The sequence below is a fragment of the Artemia franciscana genome, chromosome 13 (assembly GCF_032884065.1).
Source record: "Artemia franciscana chromosome 13, ASM3288406v1, whole genome shotgun sequence".
In the NCBI taxonomy this organism is placed as follows: Eukaryota; Metazoa; Arthropoda; class Branchiopoda; order Anostraca; family Artemiidae; genus Artemia; species Artemia franciscana.
This window is the reverse complement of record NC_088875.1, coordinates 21,330,210-21,355,876: the sequence shown is the minus strand read 5'-3', so window position 1 is coordinate 21,355,876 and position 25,667 is coordinate 21,330,210. Positions and strand designations below refer to the sequence as shown.

The 25,667-nt window shown below is 35.0% G+C and overlaps 1 protein-coding gene across 2 annotated transcripts in view; it reads left to right on the top strand.

The window, feature by feature from the left end:
• The window catches only part of LOC136034647 (cartilage oligomeric matrix protein-like), a 208,356-nt gene that overhangs the window by 78,942 nt on the left and 103,747 nt on the right, over positions 1–25,667 (top strand). Inside the window, exons 7-10 of one of the 2 annotated variants that reach the window (XM_065715952.1) lie at positions 11,568–11,696; positions 14,771–14,935; positions 20,981–21,100; positions 24,036–24,136. In XM_065715952.1, the coding sequence (XP_065572024.1) occupies positions 11,568–11,696; positions 14,771–14,935; positions 20,981–21,100; positions 24,036–24,136 (515 nt within the window). The remainder of the gene's footprint in view (positions 1–11,567; positions 11,697–14,770; positions 14,936–20,980; positions 21,101–24,035; positions 24,137–25,667) is intronic. The other variant, XM_065715953.1, reaches the window with a different exon arrangement.

Genomic DNA, 25,667 nt, shown 5'->3' with positions numbered 1-25,667 from the left:
GGGGTCATTCTTAATGAATTGGGACAAAATTTCAGCTTTAGTGTAAAGAGCGAGGTACTGACGAGGGGGTGAACCCCTTTACATATTGTAATAAAAACATGAGAATACAAAAGTTCATTACGTAAGCTAATTTCTAAGTTACGTATGTCTATTGCTAATAAAAACATTCGTAAAAAATTAAAAGTTCTAGTTGCCTTTTTAAGTAACCAAAAAATCGGAGGGCAACTAGGCTTTCTCTCCCGTTCATTTTTTTCTCAAAATCATTCGATCAAAACTATGAGAAAGCAATTTACCCAAAAAAAAATCAAATATGCAAACTTCGTTTTAATTTTTCCTCTGCGGAGAGCCAAAGTCAAATATGCATTGATTCAAAAACGTTCAGAAATTAAATATAAAAAATACAAGTTTTTTTTTTACTGAAAGTAAGGAGCGTCATTAAAACTTAAAACGAACAGAAATTATTTCGCATCTGAAAGAGCTGCTTCCTCATCAACGCCCCGCTCTTTACGTTAAAGTTTTTTACTGTTTTAAAAAGTAGAGTTGAGAGAAAGAGTCTAACTTTAGTGTACAGAGCGGGGCGTTGATGAAGAAGCAGTCCCTTTCATATACGAAGTAATTTCTGTTCGTTTTAAGTTTTAATGTCGCTTCTTACTTTCAGTTAAAAAAAACTTTTTTTTTATTTAATCAAACAGTTCGTGGTAACGAACTGTAGTAAGGAGCGACCCGGCTCAATAGTAACCAAAACTCTAAAAAATGGAATTTTGATACCAACACCTACATCAAAAGAATCGCATTTTAATGCTGATTTTAAATATATAAGTTTCATCAAGTTTAGTCTTACCCATCAAAAGTTACGAGCCTGAGAAAATTTGCGTTATTTTAGAAAATAGGGGGAAACACCCCCTAGAACCCCCCTAGACCATCAGATTCAGCGTATCAGAGAACCCTACTGTAGAAGTTTCAAGCTCCCATCTACAAAAATGTGGAATTTTGTATTTTTTGCCAGAAGGCAGATCACGGATGCGTGTTTATTTGTTTTTTTGTTTTTTTGTTTGTTTTTTTCCCAGTGGTGATCGTATCGACCCAGTTGTCCTAGAATGTTGCAAGAGGGCTCATTCTAACGGAAATGAAAAGTTCTAGTGCCCTTTTTAAGTGACCGAAAAAATTGGAGGGCACCTAGGCCCCCTCCCACGCTAATTATTTTACCAAAGTCAATGGATCAAAATTCTGAGATAGCCATTTTATTCAGCGTAGTCGAAAAACCCTATAACTATGTCTTTGGGGACGACTTACTCCCCCACAGTCCCCGTGGGAGGGGCAACAAGTTACAAACTTTGACCAGTGCTTACATATAGTAATGGTTATTGGGAAGTGTACAGGCGTTTTCAGGAGGATTTTTTTTGGTTGGGGGAGGGGTTGAGAAGAGGGGGATATGCTGGAGGAACTTTCCATCGATAGTTTGTCATGGGGGAAGAAAATCTCCATGAAGGGAGCGCAGGATTTACTAGCATTATTTAAAAAAAAAACAATGAAAAAATAAATATGAATAAGTTCTTTCAGCTGGAAGTAAGGAGCAGCATTAAAACTTAAAACAAACAGAAATTATTACCCATTTGAGGGGCTCACCTCCTCCTAATACCTCGCTCTTTACGCTAAAATATTTTTAGTAATTTCAACTATTTATTCTACGGCTTTTGTGATTCTGGGGTCATTCTTAATGAATCGGGACAAAATTTAAGCTTTAGTGTAAAGAGCGAGGATCTGACAAGGGGGCGAACCCCCTCATATATGTAATAAAAATATGAGAATACAAAAGTTCTTTACGTAAGCTAATTTATAAGTTACGTAAATCTTTTACTAATAAAAATATTCGTAAAAAATTAAAAATTCTAGTGTCCTTTTTAATTAACCAAAAAATTGGAGGGCAACTAGGCTTCCTCCCCCGCTCTTTTTTTCTCAAAATCATTCGATCAAAATTATGAGAAAGCCATTTAGCCAAAAAAAAATGCAAATTTTGTTTTATTTATTCCTCTGCGGAGAGCCAAAATCAAAACATGCATTGATTCAAAAACGTCCAGAAATTAAATAAAAAAAACAAGTTTTTTTAACTGAAAGTAAGGAGCGACATTAAAACTTAAAACGACCAGAAATTACTTCGTATATGAAAGAGGCTGCTTCCTCATCAACGCCCCGCTCTTTACGCTAAAGTTTTTTACTGTTTTAAAAAGAAGAATTGAGAGAAAGAGTCAAACTTTAGCGTAAAGAGCGAGGCGTTGATGAGGAAGCAGCCTCTTTCATATACGAAGTAACTTATGGTCGTTTTAAGTTTTAATGTCGCTCCTTACTTTCAGTTAAAAAAAAACTTGTTTTTTTTATTTAATGGAACACTAAAATGACCAGGCTGCAGTAAAAAAACGCACCGAAACATTTGCACTAATAGCATAAAGAAAAGGTAACTTATCTAATTCACCGTTGAACAGAGCTTAAGTCCTACAGTTAGAAAATCATAGCAAAAGAAAACGTACAATAGGTACTAATATAAATGAACAAATAAATTTTAAGACGAGTGAAACTCAAATTTTTCCATCATATTAATAATAATGACTTTCCCCAATCAACCAAAATTCCATGGTAAACTTAAAAGTTTATTTAATAAAGCTAGCGTTCCTATATAATTTTGTTTGAATATTAAAATTATCTAAATTACCATCCAACCTTTTAATTTTTAAAGAGAAAAACTGAAAAAAGTCAACAAGTATTCCTATTATTAATCAGCAACAAATCTACTTTCAATTGAAAAAGAGCAGAAGTTATCAACTAAGAACAACAAAATTGTGAACCATACTAAATCTAAGACGAGAAGAAATAGGGTCATGCAGTAATCTAAACTTACAACAAACAGAACTTACTGTTAAGCAACAAATGAAACCCAAAACAAACGGAAATTAAGTTGAATACTCATATTAAACATAAAGACAACAGGTATTGCTAAAGATGAGTAAATAAATCTTAAAACAAAAAGAAACTAAAATGAATTATCAAGTCAAGCTTAAAGCAGAGAGTAGGGCTACTGCACCGTAAACCCTCCAAAGAATTAAGTGCTGTTTCCTTTTTACTAGAAAACATGAATTTATTTTGATTTGCCCCCAGCCAAGCGTAGCACTGCTGGCCAAAGTCAGAAAACACTTGATGGGAAAAATAAAGCACAAATTCTAGATACATGATTGACATAACCGGAACGGACCCGCTCTCTTTGAGGTAGTTTGGGGGGGGGGATAATTCTGAAAAATTGGAAAAAATGAGGTATTTTTAACTTACGAACGGGTGATGGGATATCAATGAAATTTGATATCTAGAAGTATATCGTGTCTTAGAGCTCCTATTTTAAATCTAGACTGGATCTGGTGACACTGGGGGTGAGTTGGGAGGGGAAACCTAAAATATTGGAAAACACTTAGAGTGGAGGGATCGGGATGAAACTTTGTGGAAAAAACAAGCACAAGTCTTAGATACATGATTGACATAACTGGAACAGATCTGCTCTCTTTGGAGTAGTTGGGGGGGGGGGGGGGTAATTCTGAAAAATTGGGAAATTTAGGTATTTTTAGCTTACAAACGGGTGATCAGATCTCAATGAAATTTGATATTTAGAAGGATATCGTGTCTCAAAGCTCTAATTTTAAATACCGACCGGATCTGGTGACATTGGGGAGAGTTTGGGGTGGGAGAACCTAAAATCACGGAAAACACCTAGATTGGAGCGATCGTGATAAAACTTGGTGGGAAAAATAAGAAGAAGTCTTAGATACGTGATTTACATAATTGAAACGGATCCACTGGGGGGTAATTCTGAAAAATTAGATTAATGACGTACTCTTAACTTCGAAGGAGTGATCAGATCTTCATGAAACTTCATATTTAGAAGGATCTCGTAATTCAGATCTCGTATTATAAATCTCAACTGAATTCAGCGTCATTGGGGGGGATCAGTTGGGGGGGCAGAAATCTTAGAAAATACTTAAAGCGGAGAGTTCAGGATGAAACTGGACGAGAAGAATAAAAACGTGTCTAAGATACATGACTGACATAACCGGACCGGATCTGTTCTCTTTGGTGGAGTTGGGGGTGTGTGTAATTTTTGAAAATTGAGGTATTTGTAACTTACGAAAGGGTGACCAGATCTTAATGAAATTTGATATTTAGAAGGATCTTGTGCTTTAAAGCTCTATTTTTAAATTCCGACCAGATCCTGTGACATTGGGGGGAGTTGGAGGGGAAAACCGGAATTCTTGGAAAACGTGGAAATTGGGGTATTTTTATCTTACGAATAGGTGATCGGATCTTAATGAAATTTGATATTTAGAAGGAATTCGTGTCTCAGAGCTCTTATTTCAAATTCCAACCAGATCTTTTGACATTTGGGGGAGTTGGAGGGGGAAATCTTGGAAAACGCTTGGAGTAGAGGAATCGGGATGAAGCTTGGTGGATAGAATAAGCAAATGTCCTTGATACGTGATTGATGTAACCGTACTGGATTCGCTCTCTTTGGGGGAGTTGCGCGCAGGGGTTCAGTGATTTGGCGAGTTTGGTGCTTTTGGACGTGCTAGGACGATGAAAATTGTTTGGTGTGTCAGGGAGCTGCACAAGTTGACTTGATAAAGTCGTATTCCCAGATTCGACCATCTGGGGGGCTAAAGGGAGAGGAAAAATTAGAAAAAATTTGGTATTTATAACTTACGAGTGGGTGATCGGATTTTAATGAATTTTGATATTTAGAAGGACATCGTGACTCAGAACTCTTATTTTAAATCCTGACCGGCATTAAGCCTCTGATTTTCCTTTTAAATCAATCTATTGGTTCTTAAAATTTTGTTAGATCTCATACCATATGTGCTCTTGGCTCTTAGCTCTTCTTGCCTCCTCACAAGTGCCATATGAACTTTTAGCTCTTGTTATTTTTAGAGTTCCTCACCATCCTCCCTTTCTGTCCCAAACAGTACGTTACAGTTTTAACTCAATTCTTCAATCTGTTCCTAGACACTAAATATACACTATTTACAGATGCACAAAACCTTAAGATCTACCTCTGTTCCCCTCCAAAAATAAAAATTAGAAGTCTAATTGACACCCTCCCAGCGCTCTAAAACTGTCAACGTTTCCTATCAAAGACATCTCTGGGCTATTGTAGATAATAAGAAAACTAGGGTGCAAATATCGTCTTTTGATCTACATTTGGACTCTTTCCAGGAACAATAGGTAATAAATTTAAGGCGGTTGCCCCTGGAATGTAGGGGCAACATTGAAACTGGAGACATACACACTTGATATTTTGACGTATTGGAACAAAATAGCTATTTCAGTGTTGTGGATTTGACTTTATGAAGTTACACAAGGGCTGAGTAACAGAAAAAGATAGGGTGGAGAGGTTGATTACCTTCCAATCCCTTTTGGCTCTTAAGAAGGCCATAGAACTCCCAATTATCAACAGAATTAACCCTTTCCCAAGTTTATATGACTGATGGAAAACTCTTTCATCGATGAAGAAAAGTTTTTGGTCTTTTGTCGGACCTTATTGGGGGGCAATACTTGTTTCCATTCCGCATTGAATTCCACTTAGCGATACAAGAGTAGTGGTCCCACGATGGGTGCGAACGCTACGCTTGAGGCTCTAATTACTCCCATGGATCCCATGACTGATTGCTGAAATACGGGTTTTCTATGGGATATACAGGCGTAAGCGTTGACATACCTTTGCGGGGGTATTTTGATTTTAATCAAAGAGAGTGAAAATTGATGCTTACTGCATATTGATGTTAGAAATCGGACTAGTTTCAAACATCTTTGAACAAACTGCAGTAAGAAAAAACATTAAATTGTGTCAAGAGCAAAAAAATGACTAGGGTTTTCAATGTGAAATTTCCTGAGTGCTGTGGAGGGGGAAAGGGGAGCTATAGATACGGACAGGGTAGATACGGACAGGGTAGGGATAGTGGCTTGAAAATACATTCCAGGTGAATATGTTAGGCCCTGGTTTCATTCCTGAAAAGTTTCATCTGTCTAACTCAGCTCTGCTGCAGGATAAGTAAATTTTAAGACGATTCCATTAGCCTACTTACGTAGGAATAAGATAAACAGACATCAGTATGAAAAGACATTAAATTGCGAAGAACAAAATAAAATGGCTAGGGTTTTCAAGGTGAAATTTTCAGAGGGTTATGGAAGGGGGAAAGGGGAACTAGAAAATATTATTTGTTGGATATGGGGGTGTCTAAGTGGGGCTACATATATTTTATTTTTTTTAACACCGATGCATATCGATCTATTTTTGGTGTTAATAGCTAATTTGGAAGTGAAGCTACCGGACTTTGAACATTTTCGATTGACCCAGATTTTATCCTCCTCCTTCAATTTGGACTGAATCCTGTTCATACGCTTCACTGGATTTAGACCTAATGGAAATTTTAGATTTCATAACAGGCTTATTTTTATATTATTTTATAAGTATCATCGTGTATAACTTCGAAGACCACACTGCCTTTCCATGACGAAAGTAAAACAGTTTAAATAGGGATGAAACCTTTTTATTGACAGTGAATAGGTATAAAATTATTTAACTGGATTTTTCGAACACATATACAGTGTTCATCATCAGCAGTAAAACTAAAAGACATGAATAAAAATAAACGAAATTTATACCTAATAAACTAATTACATATAATTTATTGCTCTTATTTTTTTCAATGCAACAGTGGAGGCAAATCTCTTTGACCTTTTCGGTTCCGGTTCATTAGAACTATCATATTACGTGGAGAGAGGTCATAGCTCTTAGGTGAGGTGATATTTACTTTATTTGACCTCAGTAAATTATCATAAATTGAATTCAATCCAAATTCACCTGTATCTCTGTTTATGGAGAATAATTCCATAGTGAACTAGGTGTTTGGAATTTTTTCTTTGTGGCTGCCTGCGAAGTCCTCTGTTCCTGGTCATCGACACTACCTAGTTTACTATATGTTTTTAATGAGTAGTTTTTGCACATTGGAAGGATGAACAATTGCATCATATTTTTAAAGTTGAGATGGAATATTCCAAGAAAGTATGTGCACATGATAAAGTTATCATTGCGTTGAATGCTGACAAAAACAAATATTTGAGCTATGAAACAAGCAATAATGGGGATTGACAGTGATAGATCAAATTTCTTTAGACTACCCAACAACTTTAATTTTATGATTGTGGATGTGCGAGTGTAGCATTCCCAGAGAAGTTAATGCTCGAAGATAATGCAAGCCTGAAATTAATAGTTGACGATTAGGGTTGACTTCTTGCTAATCGTTCTGGTATTGTTACCTGTTGATATATCCTATTGCCATCTAAAGGAAAGGTGTACTACTGCACTAATTTCAAAACGAATATCTTTTCTGTGTGCCAAGACACAGCAAACTATGTAAAAATAATTTAGTTATAGACAGTGAAATCCGAAGCAGAATAAAAAGGGCATTAGCAGACAATATAACAATGGTGTATAGGGTTGAATGGATGAAAAACAAAGCGCATGCGAATATTATTAGAACAATCGTATACCATTAGATACAGTCAACAAATCCAGTAATATCAATTATGAGATGTGTGATGCGATTGTAGCGGCAACCATGTTGAAACTTGGGCATAACCCCAAAATGGAATAAGTGCCATGTCAACAGAGAACATGATGAAGTTTTTTATGGATTTATTATAATATTCAAAACATTTGTTTTTATTTTTACGATGACATTCTATATGCCATTATTTCAATAAAAGTGTTTTATGTATTTCTTTGTTATGTTTCCATTATTTTTAGAGTAAGCTAGCAAGTGGAATGTTTAGATAATGTATTAAAATTCGGAAATGTAAGGAAAAGATTTTTCAGAGACATAGATACTACTAGGAAGCTCAGAGGAGGCAAATTAGAATCTGAGCTAGGTTAACAGGGCTTTTACCAAAATCTGACAGAGAAAAGATAGATTTTTTTCCAAAATTCACATAGACAAGTAAACATCCGCTCCGACTCACAGGTACAGAAAGAGAGAGAGAGATAAAAAATAACACCCCCAAATATAGAGACAAACACACAAGCATACAGAAACAGACACAGAAACAAGCAAACGCCTGCTCAGACACAAAAACACAGACAGACACGGTGACAAGCAAAAATCCGCTCCACACAGGCGAGAAAAAAGAGAGAGAGAGGGAGAGAGAGAGAAAAACACACAAAGACACACTGAGAAAAAAGCAAACACCAACTCAGACACATAGGCACAGAGAGTGAGAGAGATAAAAAGACATACAAGCACACTAAGTCAGACATACAAATACACAAAGAGACAAAAAAAATTCGATCGGACATGCAGAGAGAGAGAGAGAGAGAGCTAGACAATCACATACAAATGCACAGAGTCAGACGCACAAAAGAGAGAAACTGGGACAAGAAAACACCCGCTCAAACACACACAGGCACAGAGAGAGAGAGAGAGAGAGAGAGAGAGAGAGAGAGAGAGAGAGAGAGAGAGAGGGGGAGAGAGAGAGAGAGAGAGAGAAAGAGAGAGAGAGAGAGAGAGAGGGAGAGAGAGAGAGAAAAAGAGAGAGACAAAAACACATAAAAACACACAGATTCAGACACACAAGTTTACGAAGATAAACATGAAGACAAGCTAAAACCTACTCATAAACATAGGTACAGTGAGCGAGAGAAGGACTAGCAAGCAACCACTGAGACACAGACACAGAGAGAGTCGATCTTACGAAGAAAAAATTCTCTGTTGTTCCACTTGTTGTCCATGCTGGAACGGCAGTGTGGCCCTTGTCGCTATTGACTATAACAGCATTATAAAGGGATTCTAGGATACGGTGACCAGAAATAAATTTCATAACAACTAAAAGCTTATTAGCTTTCTTACTCTTATTTGTAAAAATATCTTTCAAAAGAATTCTTGTTGCACGCAAATTTTTCCCAGTCGGCACTCCAAGGTAAGTGAGCTGATATTGTTCAAGGATGACATGGGCAATAAGAGATAAACAGATTGGCTCTTGGATACAGTGATTAAAAACTAGCAATTCAGTTTTACTCTTGTTGAACCTAAGTTCAATACGGTCATGCTGCTCTGACAGTATACGGAAATTTTCTTGAAATAATCTCAACTGTAGCTTTCAGGTTCCTGTATATGTATATCACAAAAAGCCTTTAAATGAGAAGAATTTACACCACTTTTATAAGCACTCGGTAGAATACGGGCATGGATACTCATGTCGAATAATCTTGAAACATCAAAAGTAAAGCAAAGAAAAAGTAAAGCAATCCATCGTTTTCAGCAGCACGTACCAACAAATTAGCGATTAGGTGATGTTCATGATCACAGCCAACTGCTTTCTTAACCCAAACTGGTTATCTGGTATATAACATTCGTCGTAATTTCGTCAATAATCATCGGTTCAAATAGTGTACAAAGTACAGGGGAAATAGTAATCGATCCGAACGAGGAGCACTTGTCAAAAGGTTTTCCCCATTTTAAAGAAAGGACTAACTATATAAGTCCTTAGTAGATCTAGCACCAATTAAAAGCAAAAAATCATTTGATAAAGTAGTGTCAAGTGCTGAACTAAAAAAGGGGAGCCAGCTACAAGATGCGTAGCACAAATGCCATCAATACCACGGGAACTCTTTTGACGAACCTTAGAAATACAGTAAGTCACCAAAGAATGAATGACTATAAAACTGAGGTAATTGCTCGACTTGAGCTAACATTTATCAAGCTCTTCTCATAAGCACTTTCCAAGACTGTATCAGGTTCCGAAAACCACTGGTAACTTTTAAGAACAGAATCGCTACATGGTTTTAATTTAGCGTATTTTAACATTTTCCACTCAAAGTTTGGGTCTTTGCATGCCTTGTAGGACATTGCAACTGTGCCTCTTTGTATAAAGGCATACTTCGTTCACTGCATCGGTACGTTGCATACTACACTCTTTCCAACTACGGAACCAAAATCTTGACTTGGCACACGACTTGGTGAGCTCCGGATTCCTGGTCCAGCCAGGATTTTGTGCTCCAATCTGCACTCTGTGGATCGGCATACTTGCCTTTTCAGCAATGCTTGGTGTGTACGCAGTTTCAGCATGATACGTTTTGAATGAAATTTAACTTTCAGAAATACTAATTTCATACTTCTTAAAGAGGAACTGGAACTGTACTTTGATTTTTTCAAGGATAGCATCACTTACGCTTTGAAAAGTAGACATGTCAATTTTACCCCAATCACGGATTTCATGCCACTTTCTGGTATCACTTGATGTAAGGAGGTACGTTGGACTTAATATGACCGGAAAAGTGTTTCTGATTGGTAGGGCACCTGAAGTCTGGAATGGTATAATAACAGAGGTTATCGAGCTTGGTAATATTTCAGGCGATCACAATCAGTGGCAAGGTTGCTAATAGCTCAGCACACTTTATCAAAGAGTACATCTTGACTAGAATTTTGATAATCAGTGAGAAGTTAAGCTGAGGTAACTACGTACTTTTGTGTTTTGACTTCCACAAAATCTGCCGAAAAAAGTCGCGAAAGGGCTCTGGAAATAGTTTGTTTCGCACAAAAATGGCAGTGCTACCGCTAGGTGGATCCACGCCAGTGTTTGGCAGCTTGAGAGTAAGCAACAGTAGAAGGGTTCATGTTTAGAGGTTAAGACTGTCCGTAGTCATTAGGTGCTCTTGCAAACATACCTTATCTTTCGCTTCCCACAGTGTTTGTATCAACGAGAGCTTCAAATTTACATCTCCGTTTTCATTCCACGACGTTATTCTGAGTCCTCTATTCATATTGTGGGACTCAAAGCCTTTGTGCCATTTATAACTTTAACATGGATGAGCAGTTGCAGAGCACAGTGTGTACATTGACACTGTTCCGGCAAGGGAAGTTGCAGTTACTCGAATAACACTTCTGTCCAACAGTGGGAGCAGAGAATAGTAGATCTACAGGCAACAGTAGCTTAGCAGACATATGCCCATAAGCCTAACAGTTTAAGCACGAAGGAGGCAAGGGAAACCAACATATTCACCAATTTTAATCCGTTCCTTATCAATAGCAACAGGGTTCAAGATGGCAGTAACCAGGCCATAACGGCACGAGAACTTCAACTTAAAAAAAGATTCTTCCAATGCAGAAGGCTCTCACACAACCGGGTTCTACTTTTTTTATTTCGTCGTTGGAGACAGAATCTTGGACACAAGGAGAAATGCCATAGTACATAGAGATTTCCAAAGGGACTAATTCCTAAAAAAGGGACTAATATACCAAAAGGGACTAATTCTGAGAATAAGGAAAACTTAAAAAAAAAACAGCGACGAACGATGTGAAAGCACATTAGTGGTCATCGAATCGAAGTTTCTTTTCAGTCAGTTGAATATTCATTTTTTTTTTTTTTATAAGCATTAATTCTATATGGAAAAAGTTACTTCGCTTAGGTTAATTTTTTCTATGGCAATTTTTGTTCTTTTTGACACTTCCTTTTAGCTTTAAAATAACTTTTTGTTTCAGAGGTGTTATTAATCAAGACAATTACTGAGCTGATTCAAGCTTTAAAAGAGCTTAGAATAGAAGTTCAATCAAATCGCCAAGAAATTCGCAGTCTTAAGGAAACTCTTGAAAACTGTGATATGTGTAAAGGTAAGTCTTATGTGTTAAAAAATAGCTGAAATCGAGTTTAATGGGTACTTTGAAACACGGGTCATTTTCATCCCCTGCTAATATACTGCTCATTCTTGCTTTCCTCACTTTTATTTGTTATAACATTTTCAAGTATTATATTGTATGCAGCCCTAACAGAAAGCCTGAAAACCCGTCAGAAAATGCAGGTTCTATATATTTTTTGATTTTCGTAGATTGAGGTATTTTTGTCAGTAACTAGTTCAACTAGTGTAAAAAAATCAACTAGCTTCGTGCCTTTAAAAATCAACTTACGGCTATATGTCAAAAGTGTGATAATTAACTGCAATGTTTTTTTTCTTGTTCCGTTTTGCAATTTTTTTAAAAGACAATCCTCAAAAATCCGATTATGAAGTTCAAGCTAAGACATCCTTTGGAAACTGATAAAGCTTTGGACCCTCTGTAATTATGGTTCAATAATCTGAAAACTTAGAAAAAAATATAGTCTTGTAAAAATTAAATAACATTTTTGTTTAAAATTGGAAAAAATGTTCTTGGACTCTTCCGAAAAATGGTCATGAAATATTGCTCATTTAGAATTCCACTACTTATTCTGTAAAAAAATAAATAAAAAAAAACTGTATAACCTTTAAAAAAACTAGATTCAGAAAATATATTTGTCGGGTCTTCTCTATGTTAGAAAAAAGGAAGCAAAAGTGATCAATAATTTCTGATAGACCTGAATAGCAAGATTCATGCGTCTTGGGGAACTGATAGTATATTACGGATTTTTCTGTGTACGTTTATGCATGGGACCCACCCAGGCAAAAACCAAATTTTCAAGGAGGGTATACATCGCAAGGAGGTGTCGTTTAGCCCGTCTATCTCAGATCATTTGGAGTTGTCGAGGGAGAATCTGTCGAAGTTTCAACTCCGCGAAGGAAATGTAGCCTAGAAACTGGCGCACGGTGCGACCGCAATATAAATAAAGCAATAAGTTGTCTAAAGAACGGTATTGGCTTAAAGACCTATAGGCAGTTACAGCGATTTATTGCTCACTTTGTCAAATTTGTGGATGTCATTTGTTAAAGTTTTTTCTTTTGTACAAAACATGAACTGCAAATTGATATTTGTAACTTCAAATGTTATTTGCAATGCCTGAACGAGTGAAATTTTCTCATTCAATTAGGGGTATTCAACCAGTTTCAAAGACACGACATTCCACTCACATTTTCTTTCTTTTTTGTTTTTCAATCCAAATTTGAAAATCCAAATTTATATGAACTTCCTTATAAAGTCAAATACAACTTTTTTAGCTCAAGATTTTAGTCTTCTGCTGCTATGGTTAATCCATCTATGCTACTCAAAAGGAATTGTTTGTGATGTGATTATATTGGTTTTTGTTCGTTTTAAGAAATATGAAAATATCAAGAAAAAAAATTCACATTTGATTTTTACTTATGAACCTTGAATTGCTAGTAATGCATATACCCATGGCATACAATCAATTTTGTATCCAAATAATGAAACCACACAACTTTTTATTTTTTTATTTTTTTACTTATCGTAGTATGAAAAAATCAAGTTCACGAGAGTTGAAATTAAGCTTTTATATGTTTTTGAGAAACCAATATTTTTCGAGATTTAATTGTATTTGTTAAATATTCATTTATTTAATTGTTTGTTTAACATAATTTATTCGCTTAACATTTAACGACTTTTACTTCAAATACAAACCTATTTTTTATAAGTGTACAAACCAAGATTAGAGTATGGAAAGCTACAATAATGACACTGGTCAAGTATAATTCTGAGGCAAGACGTAGAAGGATTTGATAGACTTTTTTGGAAGAGCTTTTTAAGGATTGTTTTAGGTACCTGGCTGACCGTCGGTCACCTACTAAATTCCCCACTCTTTACAATAAACTTTTGTAGAATTTGAAAAATACGTCTTATTCCGTCTCAACCGCCGTTATATTTGGGTAGTTGTTCCTAAGAAATTGGGACACAAAGTCAAACTTTAGAGTAAATATAGGGGAGACAGGGAGGGGGGGGGTCCAAGAGGACTTTCCCTCTCATATACTATAATTTATATTTTCTTAAAGTTTTGATGTGCCTCCTTGCTCTTATTTGATAAAAAAAAAAACATGTTTTAGTTGTGTTTTTTTTTTCATTTCCTGCTATTGAAATCATGACCTTAAATCGTCTCAGCCCTAGAAAGTTGTAGCTCAGCTAACTTAGTATTTAAGTTTAGCAAATAATTTAATCTACAAAACAGTAAAGTTTTTTTAATTCCTTATTCCTTGCATTATCTGGGGTTAGATATTGTTTGAAAACTGACACTTAAAAACACATCATGTCAACGATGACTCCGTATATTATTTTTCACTGCAATATTTCAGGGTTTACTAAACTTTAGATTTTTGTTTTGCTATTTCTAAAGTATGTTGTTAAAGCGCCGTGGAGGATGAGGGATAAGTGGGTGTGAAATTAAGGCTTGGTTTGGTTGTTCCTTATACCATAGCTGTAACGTCAAGCTGAATTAATTCAAAATTAGCGTATGTCCAAAAATGTCACACTCATCAATGTCACAATTCTTCTTGAGAGTAATTTGGCCCTTTTTATGCTATTCATCCATAAAACAGATTTAGGAGTTACTATATTAAGCAGACTAGAGAATAGCTGAAATGGAGTAACGGAAGAAAAAAAAAACATAGAACTTGACTTTCAGTTAGAAAATGAGACGGCGAGTATAGAAATAATGTCAAAATTTGCCCAGGCGAAAAAATAAAACACTTACGGTACATTAGAAACTTAGAAGCATGTCATGAAGTATATTTCACAAATCTTAGCTATTTCTATAGCTTAGGTTTGGAAGTAGTCCCCCCTTCCTTTTAGAAAGAACCAGACTACTGTATTATTTTGAGCAATTTTGACTCAAGTCTCTAACTTGAATAGCTCAGCGTCATATCCTGTTTCTTCTTTCATTGCATCTTGAATTTTAACGTGTCTGAAGATTTTCAAATGGATATTACACATTATATAGGTTAAAGAACAACTTTGACTTTGCATGATGTTTTTTTTTCCTTGCTTAGCTAAGCGTGAACGTTGCAACCCCAACCCTTGTTTCCCCGGTGTGGACTGCATGGAAACTTCTGCTGGCTATAAGTGTGGTGTCTGCCCTAAAGGATTCGTCGGTAATGGTAAAATGTGTTTTCCTGGTAAAACATGCTCAGATGATCCCTTTCCCTGCTTTCCAGGTAAGAACAATGAACAATCGGCTTTGTACTACCATGTATAGCAAAGTAGTAAAAGGAAGAATTATAAAGAAAATATGAGAACTTAATGGGGAAGCTGTTAAAATTGCCTGCTTTTGTGAAGTAAAAGCATTGTCCAGACTTCTTTTTTAAGTAATACTCCCCGGTAGTTTCCGTGCATTTTACTGAAAATGAACAATGCAAGGTGAGATTCCTTTAAGTCTAAGGGCATGTTTGACTGCAGGGAGCTGAAAGTTTCCAAATTCTGCAGAAAGATTCTCTGATTTTGATTTTCTTGTTTTTCTACCTTGTAGAAAAGTTTATTTTTTGACACGAACTAAAATTATGTGTGTTTTTTTTAGTTTGGGCTTACGAACGAAAAAACTAAATATGAAAGAATTGACAAGGAATACCCCTTGTTCAGAGGTATTTTTTAATGCAAATATTTTGGTGGTTTCCTGATTACGTAATGCATCTTGGTTACCACGGTAGCTGCAAAAATGTAAAGAGCAATCCACGGCCCATACTAATTGAAATTTGGAAAAACTTGTTTTCAAAGAAATAGTTTAGTGAAAAATTTCCCAAATGAATGTAATGCAATCACAGTAATTGTTATATGGATATCACGAACCATGACTTTTTTTAAAGCCATAAATGTGAAAAATAAGAATATATCTCTGTCTAAGAAAAAAAAAAGAATCATAACTGAGTATTATATCTGACAGACTGGGATAATAATAAAAAAAACTGGGTATTGTGGAAATTTCCTTGATTTTTGCACACGTTTATGCATGGAAACCAGAAATGTGGATTGTGAATTTTCTATAGGAGTGTGCACATTGTGAAGAGTGTCCCTTAGCCTTTCTTTGCAAGGTCCCTAGTAAGATCCCAGGTCCCTTTTACTGTTTCAAAAAGTAGAGTTAAGAGACAGAGTCAAACTTTAGCGTAAAGAGCTGGGCGTAGAGGAGGAAAAGCCCCTTTCGTATACGGAGTAATTTCTGTTCGTTTTAAGTTTTAATGTCGCTCCTTACTTTCAGTTAAAAAAAACTTGTTTTTTTTATTTAATTTGACAAGGAATTACAATAATTCAAAAATCTTAAAAAAGAAATCCAAAAGTTCGAAGCTTTGTAGAAATCGTTGTTAGAAAAACATCATTATCGAATTTCTTTTCTTATAAGCATAAGCAGCATCGTTTTAAGACACCAAAACAGTTGAAAAATTGTTTAAGTTCAGTTCAGAATCGCTAAAGTTATTGCTTAAATGCAAAAATATTTACAGTGCTTGAGCAATATTTTTAATATTTTAATTCAAACTAGAGAAATACCTGAAAATTTTAAAATTAGTTTTTATAGACAAAATCAACTCGCTACGTCAATAAGTTACTGTTTTGCACGCAACCAGATATATAATGTCAGTAGGAAAGCCGAAGAAAATTTGCGATTTTCTTCGCATATATATATATATATATATATATATATATATATATATATATATATGTGTGTGTGTGTGTGTGTGTGTGCGTGTGTGTGTGTGTATCTATAGCCCCTTAAGTTGGGAGTTCCTATGATATGGTCTGTAATAGTTTATTAGTTACCAAACCTTGTTGTCTATACATATTCTAGTGAATAAAAATAGAATTTGACATATTTAATGTTTACATAGATTTGGAGTGTTCTTGAACAAATTAATTTAGTAGGCCGTTTGTATTCATTAAAATTGAATCATGACCGACCCCATCGTAAACAGTAGGGTAGTAAACAGTAAAATAGCAACCTGCCATATTAGACTTGTTTATTTTCAAAACATAAAGAATCCTTGCTTCTAGTTGTAACTGAATGCAATAATTCCTTGAGTTATTTACGCCACTATTAAACTTAATCATACAGAATAAAAACTTAGGTTAGTGTATCTAATTTGGTATCAACAATATGCAAATGTGTTTGGTGTAGACTTTGTTCGTTTTCCCGACAGTTTTATCTATCGGCCTCTCTATAACTAATTGATTTTGTTTAGGACTACCGCTTTTTATCTTACATTTTTAACTCGTTTGATAGTATCTGTGCCAATTATTGAAAGTATATGTAAAGGAATTCCGACTTGTTTTTTTGTTGTTTTTTTTACTATATTTGGAATTTGTTCAGAGTGGGAATGACGTGGCATAAAAAGGACTGAATGGATTTATTTGAAACTAATGGACCGTTTTTTCTCTGATTATTTATGTATGGCGTCAAATGATCTTTCCTGTGAACCCCCCAATTTAGATCCATGTTATTTAAATCACCAACGTACTACCTGTTCACAAGTATCAATGATATACACTTAGATAATAATAATATAAGCTTACCTACCATTCTTTTCAATCAAGAACCATTTTTGAAATTCCGCTTTGTTATCCCTAGAGCCAGAGGCTCAACTAGACCTTTTTAGGGGGAGTGGTGGATTTACCAGCTAATTTATAGCAAACCGTATAACTGACTTTCGTATAAAGTGAATATACCACTCGATGCCTTTTTTATGCTCTTTACGAATAAAATAATCGCTTCTACCACAAATTCAGATTTATGCACTTTTTAACCTAACATAAACTAACCTTATTATCAATAATTTTGCACTGAGAAAATGTAGTATTATTTGGTCGAAAACAGCGCGGCGAAAACGCGGTATTGTTTTGTCAGAAACGACGGATAACTCGTACTTTAAGTAAAAATTTGTCATTTTTAAGAGCTTAAAAAGTGCTTAAATTTGAATTTGTGGTAGAAGCGATTATTATATTCATAAAGAACATTAAAAAAAGCATCAAATGATATGTTCGCTTTATTGGTAAGTCAGTTATATGGACTGTCATAATTTTTTGAATATTCGTCATTTTTAAGAGCAAAAAAGTGCTTAAATCGTGCAAGTGCTAAGTGCTTAAAAAAGTGCATAAAAAAGGCATCGAGTGGTATATTCACTTTATACGAAAGCCAGTTTTATGGTTTGCTATAAGTTTACCGATTTATCAATCATTATGTCATTTTTACTGACAAATGTCTATTTCTTGATAGAATAGATCTAATTGCGGTGCAATCGTGGGTTCTTCGCGTACGTTGGTAAATAAGCTGGAAAAAATATGTTCTTACCGGCTGACAGAACACATTTTTGTCCCAGTCACTCTTCTCAACTTGTGACCCCGCGGACCAATACTATCTTCTTAGATTCCCTACCCAGACATCAGGGAGGGTGGAGAGGGGTTTTAGTTGCACAAAAAAAAACAAGAATATAAATCCAGAGAAAGAACGAAAGCTGATTCAAATATAAGGTTAAGATATTCAGGGCTGTCGAGTTAAAAAAAAAAGGTCGAATTATTGGGACAGTTTAATCCTTTCATAACTTAATGAGAGTTAAATTTAGAAACGTTTGAAAATGTTGTGAATAACTAACCAAATGACTGAAGATTAAGATATATACAAATTCGTTTGGTTAATATTAATCATTTTCAACCAAACACATTATTTACTTTTGCATTGTTCTGAGTGACATGCGCCGCATAGTTATCTGCCAGATTAATTGGTGGCATCCTTGAAACTATCAGGTGACAAAACCAGGCATTTACATTGGAGGGGAAACAGATGTTGAAACAACGCAAAAATATGCAAATAATATTTATTAATTGTTGAAACAAAACTGCAATAAGCAAAAAGATTGATCATGGGAAAACTCATAAATTTATGAGGTTTACAGAAGGGGAAGCCCAACTCCTCTCTCTCCGTATAAACACTTCCAGACCTTAGAAAAAATTTAAAAAAGGGAGGGTCGTCCAAAAAACAAAAAGTTCATTTTCATATTGTAAATTTGTATATTTCCGGGTAGAGTCCTCTAGACCTATTGTAGGGAAGAAACCCCAACACCTCCTCCTTATCCACAGGTATGTATTTAATGAGATTTCGCCCTCAATAGTAAACATGAATGATATCAAAATAAAAATTGCCTTTACCCTCATTTTCCCTCTCATGTCTATTTATACAAGAAAGCTACAATTGTCTAAAATTTCTCTTTCGGTTGAATGAAGATTCTGTAGTTTTAGAATAGTGCCACATTTTTGAATTGTGATAAAACTAATAAAAATTGATTAGTAAGTTTTGCAACGCTTTTTGTTTGTAAGAATTCAAACATTAACAAGGTTTTTATTCCAAACACAACCTTCTAAATATATTATACCTTCTTAGGGACTCTGAGGTTGGATTTTATATGTTTTTAGCTTATTTTTTTGCAGATTGGTCACACACATTTCTTTTTTTCAAATTTGACTTCTGCTAGACTACTACCAAAAAACTGCATAGCGGCATGCTCAGTTTTTTCATTAAAATTTGAATTCCCTAATTTTTCCTATTTTTTCGAGATATATGGTTGTTTTAAGTTTATACCTAATAAATTCAAATAATAATATTTAATTATCACGGTTCTTAGTACTTTAACGATGACATAGAGTCGTTACATTTGCTATCTTGAATAAATTATGTATACAGATTTCATACCTTAGACAATTCCTGCCACCTTTAACTTGCCTACTTTCGCATTATTTTCAGGTTTATGTTGTAGATTGTGGATTTTGCTCGCGAAATTGATTGCCAATCAAATTGGCAAGGAATATGTACATGAAGCAACACCAATCAAGAAGTTTGAAATTCTTTCTTATCCGATTTATGTTCAAGACTGAATTCTTTCAGATTATTTATCTGGTTGAAACTAATTCTAGTGCCAGTGTTGTTTGTGATACAGGAGTAACAGAGACAAATACTAAAATACCTCAATTTTCTGATTTGATTAAAGTAGTATGCATAGCTTGAATACGGGAGAATTTTACAAGGATTTTAGATTTTTCTTGCAAGGAAAATTAGGACTTATCACATGCAGCCCATAATGCCCTAGAGATCCATAATTTCTTCTAAACTTGTGCCCCCCCCCCTTCAATGATGGTGGGGGATTTTGTTACTGTTTTGTAGTTTTGTAATTATTATGGTTGCCGGAAAAGCTTCAACATACCAATGACCGAACCTCAGCCAATGGTAACCAAAACTTTAAAAACACGGTTTGAAAAAAATATGTTGTGCGAGAAATCTTTTGTGTTTAAGAGTGATTGAGAAATGATAACTGTTATAGAGGTTCAATTTAGTAGTAAAAATTAATAGTACAAACAAGTTTTGAGAATTTTGAAAAAGAGCTTAAAACCATTTATAAACGAAGACAAATCGAAATGAAAAGTGCACCATTGAAACTTTCATTGTCTAAAACCCTGACTTGGAGTTTGTTTTCGTCCGGGTTGGTCGTACCGAACTAAAGATTGTAGAATGTTGAGCGAGGGCTCATTTGAATGGGAATCACAATATCTAGCGCCATTTTTAAGGAACAAATGAGACCAAGTCACAGGAAAAGGGCAATATTCAGTCATTTTGTATCACAAAACTTTAATTTTGGTCCAAATATGCCCAAAATGCAGGGGAATACGAATTTTAAGATTGACAAGATAGGATCGATTTTCATGGTCTACCAAAAACACATTATTGCCAAATGAAATTTTATTATTGTGTTTCTTTTGATGATATAACAGAAATTTTATTTGCTACTTTTCAAAGATGCTAGTAATAATATATCCCTGAGACTCAGACAAAGTCGCCCACATCTTGTTGGAAAGCTTATGGGAGGTGCGAAGTAAAACCCATATATAATGCCCTATTTTAACAAAAACTCTTGCTGTCTATTTAATTTCTTCTCATAAGTTAGGCAAAGATCTTTTTGTAAGAAATTTTGTATATATTAAAAAAAAAAAAAACAATTATCAATTTATAAAAAGGTGAAACTTAAGCAAACAAATATTATTGCTTCTTAGATTATATAAGGTGTATCTACAAAACCCGCTCAAATATTTTTAGGAGCAGGGAAACTTAAGGATAAAATATATTATACATATGTGTAGTGATAAGTCTTTTGATATTCAAATTTCTTAATTCTATTGCTATCAATTTAAACTTGGGCGTGTTTTTCAAGAAATATATCTGTATTGCTTTTCAGGTGTTCGATGCCACGACACCGAAATGGGTGCCAAGTGTGGTTCATGCCCGCCCGGATTTACCGGAGATGGACAGAGATGCAGACCATTAAATGCATGCGAGAGCAATCCGTGTTTTCAAGGTATTTATTTTTTTAGTTTCATGCAGCAAAATTCGCAATTTCAGACGAAAACTTACATAAGTGTAGGTCTGATACTAGTATTGTTTAACCACTGAACTAGCTTTTCAGAGCCACCTAGTGCTAAATGAGGGTTTATGAGCCCTAAAGGCATGCTGATGGATCGCATGAAGCCTTGAACACTCAAAACTTAGCGAAAACAGCTGAAACAAAATTGTTTGTTCATTTTCAGCGTACTGTAGAAACTTCTTCAAGCTTCGAACAAGATTAAATCACCGTCCAAATAAAAAGCTGAACCGAATTAAGGTATTAATATGACTTGTATTTGTCGTCTTAAGATTTAAAGTAAAAAAAAAATAAGTTGTCTCGTTTCACATCAGTAGCTTCATCAACAAGGACTTATTCTAGCTACTTATTCCAAGCAATCTGATTAGTAGCATCAGAGTAATCCCATGATCACTTCTGCCAATAAAAGCAAGAGATCTACTTTCCACTAAGTGGAATATAGCCTCAGAACTATACAACTGCCAAACATACAATAAAGTATATGGTGGCTGGCGTTTACCCCCCCCCCCCCCGAGAAAATTCCCCCCGGAAAACGCTGTGTAAAACTTGAGAACAAAGCGGTTTCTTCGTTATTTTCTTTCAGCTTAATGTAAGAAAAGACAGACATGTGACAGAATTGTTGGGAAATATATAATTTGGGCTACAAATTTGCACATAAGGGGAGGGGGTAAAGTATTTGGACTGTTTGAAGTCAGAAAAAATTCTTAATTCATAATAATCAGAATAATTTTACCTAACACATTTTGTATGCAGACCCACTATAATTTAACCCTCCCCTCCCCCGCTAATGTGCAAACATATAGCCCAAATTTGTTTCTAAAGTAGTGAAGAAACTAATAAAGAAACCTGTTTGTTCTCAAGTTTTACACATTATAAACTTGAGTAAGTGGTGTATAATACACAAGTACTGGAATTTTTCATGGGGAGAGAGAGCCGAATTTCTCGGTATTAGGGAAACGTCAATGCGAAAATTAAAACCTACGACGTGATCATCAGAAGTAATTTCCGTACTGCTGCAAAACATCGGTAAAAATAGCTCAGAATAGCAGAAAGTGGGATATCTATGATCACGATGTCTCTGTTGTGTTCTACGTGTCAAGCGGCATGAACGAGTATCATGCAGTGTGATCTGTTACCACCGCAAACAACAATACCTAGTCACAGAAATTGTATAGAAACGACGACTCTTCTTGCTTGCACATTTTCTACACCTTGATGACGAGCAATGGATCTTGAAGTCCGATAATAAAATATAGCTTGAAAACTGGGAAAATCAACCTGGAGAAAAATTGAAAAATAAAGCGAAACGAAAACATAGAAAAATGGGTATAAGATTACAAATAAGACAGGAGAAAATAAAATAAATTGTCCTTCCACTAATAATGATAAAATCTGAATATTTCGGTTTCTTTTCGTTTGCTAATCCTGCAGAAGCAAGTTGACCATCCAAAGCTGATTTCATTTTAATATGTTCTTAGTAGGCTCGAACTTGTTTGGGGATGATTATGCGGAATGTCATTTTTTGAAGTATTAGAAGTTTTTACCTGCCTGTCTTTTAATTAAACTATTGCTTTTTTAAAAGTAATCAAAGAAGTTTAACTACTTTAAGACAGGTCAAAACCTCAAATGATTCATATAGACTTCGTAAAGTCAACGTGCTTCTGATAGATTAGCAAACTAAGTCTCAAATTTCATGTTTATTTCCCTTCACTCCCCATCAGACTTAGAGGATAGACTTGTCAGACGTTCCAGTCGAGGTGAACTTATATTCCAACGAGCACGTTTAAACCCACAACATGGTGTCGTAGGTTTACTTCCTTTACACAAATCACAATTTTGGGTGGCTTTTAGTCCTCACCGCAAGAGGGCAACTTAGAGGCTGGAAACCCGAGATGTGACTGAGATAGCGATATAAAAGAAGTATAAAAAACATTAGAAATTTACTCGACAGTGACCAGGGTAGGTGCTTTAAAAAAAGTGGGATGATTGGGAGAGTTCACCTGGTAACTTGACTTCAGCTGCTTGATGCAGCTTCTGATTTGTAACAGCTGTATAACTTGGTATATCTCATTTTATTAGCTTCAAAAGGTTTATGGACTAGGCTATAAATGACATAGCCATTTTCTATTATTACTGCAATTGCATTAGTTTGTGGCTCACTACTAGGGCAATTTTTGGACAAGCTGTCTTAACCAGCTTATTTCGTTTGCTTACTGACATGAGCTATCTTCACCTACAATCATGGAGAAGCCTTACCTTTAGTGGCTACCTAATAGAAAATAAATTGAAAAAATTTAAAATATATTTTTTATTGGTGGAATACATTTTAACTTAAGGAAATACGAAAGCTACTTGAAGTGTGTATAGTGTTTGTATCGATTTACATAGCAGAAAAGACTGAACACGATTTCTCATTGTCTTTTTTTGTCATTTTATGTCATAAATGTCTTGTTGTATTTTTTTTATATAGTTTTTCGAGGCTCTGCCAATTTGTCAAAGTATAAAATTTGTGATATTGATGATTATGAGCAAAAAAATAATTTATCTTATTTCTTAGGTGTTTCTTGCAGAAACTTTGATGAGCCTCCGTATTACCAATGCGGTAACTTTATTGGTAAATTCAGCAAAGAGCAACTCTTGTCCCGATTTAAGGCAAACATACCTCGTTCTTTGCTGTCATCGATTTTTTTTCTAAACTCCTACGATTTAGAGGTTACTTTGCCGTTACCATGAATGTCTTTGTTCTTTTTTTTGTGGGTGTCTGGCACCATCGTGCATCACACGATCGCTGTTATCTTTGCTGTCATCGATTTTTTTATGTTCGGAAGTACATACCAATACGGTAAAAAATTAATTTATCTTATTTTTTTAGGTGTTTCTTGCAGAAACTTTGATGAGCCTCCGTATTACCAATGCGGTAACTGTCCCAATGGGTACAGTGGTGACGGGATCATTTGCAGTGATTTAGATGAGGCAAGTCGTATATTAAAGTATGTGTTTCTTATAAAGAAACGAAAAAGGTGATAAGAAGTGGATAAAGGGAGGATTATCAAATAACAATAAAATTAAAAAACGGAATTTTATATAAGGTCTATTTAGCTGGAATTCAAATTTTCCTCTTCAAAATTCATCTTTAAGTACGTTTCTAACATATATACAGTTTGTTACAAAATTATTTGTAATACATGGTAAGCAATGGAGAACCTTTATCATCTTTGCCTCAAACCTTAGCGAACAGAGTTTATTTATATAATACATACATCGAAAAAACATTAATTTATGCTGATTCAAAGTATAGAAAATGTTGAAAATGTGAAATTAGCATTAAAATATCTCGACTGTAAGATTCCTTGTTCTTCCTTATAATATCTGGGTGATTTCAAAATATATCGCTTTAAAGGTGCAATCATTCACTGAAGCTAGAAAATATTATGCCCCCTGAAAAGTGAAGCCTTAATCGGAAGACTATAACCTTTGAAGACACTGGCCATGGGTGTTTATTCGCATAATATGCTGTAAGAAGGGAAGGTTGAACTCAAGCCCGTATCCAGAGGGGAGATTAGGGAAGTTTTAATCTCTCCCCCACTGAAATGTTTGTCCAGCTCGTAAAAACGCAACGAAAATGAATATAAATATATTGTTTATGCATTTTTTTTTACGTTTTTTCCCATGTTCCATCGCATCCATACAACGTTCTACTCGTCAAAAGTTGTATCCACAAAGATTGCATTCATAGAAGACGTCTCTCACCGGCACGTATAACATTCCATGCATAAAATCTTGAATTCTTCTTTAGTGCAGCTTCCCATAGATACAGTATTCCGTAGGTTCAATTTTGTGAAAATTCCATTGATTTGAATTTCTTTGGCTGTAGGTTAATTTTTTGAGAATTAGCTTTTTTGAACGCAATATTCCTAAGAATTTGAAAAATATCGAAATTCCTAATAGTAATTTATGGTGAAACAAAATCTACTGGGGAGAAAGAAATTCGACAAAATGGACAAACGATTAAATATGAACGAATCAACTTACAAACGGACAAAACAAATAAGACAAGATCGCACTTTTTTGCAACGATAGTAAGTACACTTTTAAGAAAGACATGCAAAAACAATGGCAGTCTTTCCAGTGAAAGCTGAAATTTAATTGCTTTCTCTACTGAGAAAATAACGAGCATACAACTTTTTACAACAACCACATAAAGTAATTACAAGTAGTTTGATGACACAGAAAAAAAACTTTTTGAATGGAAAATGAGATGAAAGACACGTTGTGTGATAACTGGAAGCTACGATGGTATTTTCTGCAATTACAGATGAAAAAAATATTGACATTGAGTCCGATGAGAGAAAAAACGATCACAACTGTTGTAAGGAGGCAAAAGCTATGGCAGAAATGGCGATGACTGTATATTCTTTTGACAAACCTTCTGGAAAAAACTTGTGACCCTAGAAGGGACACCTGAGAAGAAAGAATTTGGAGATAAGATATATAGATACTTTGA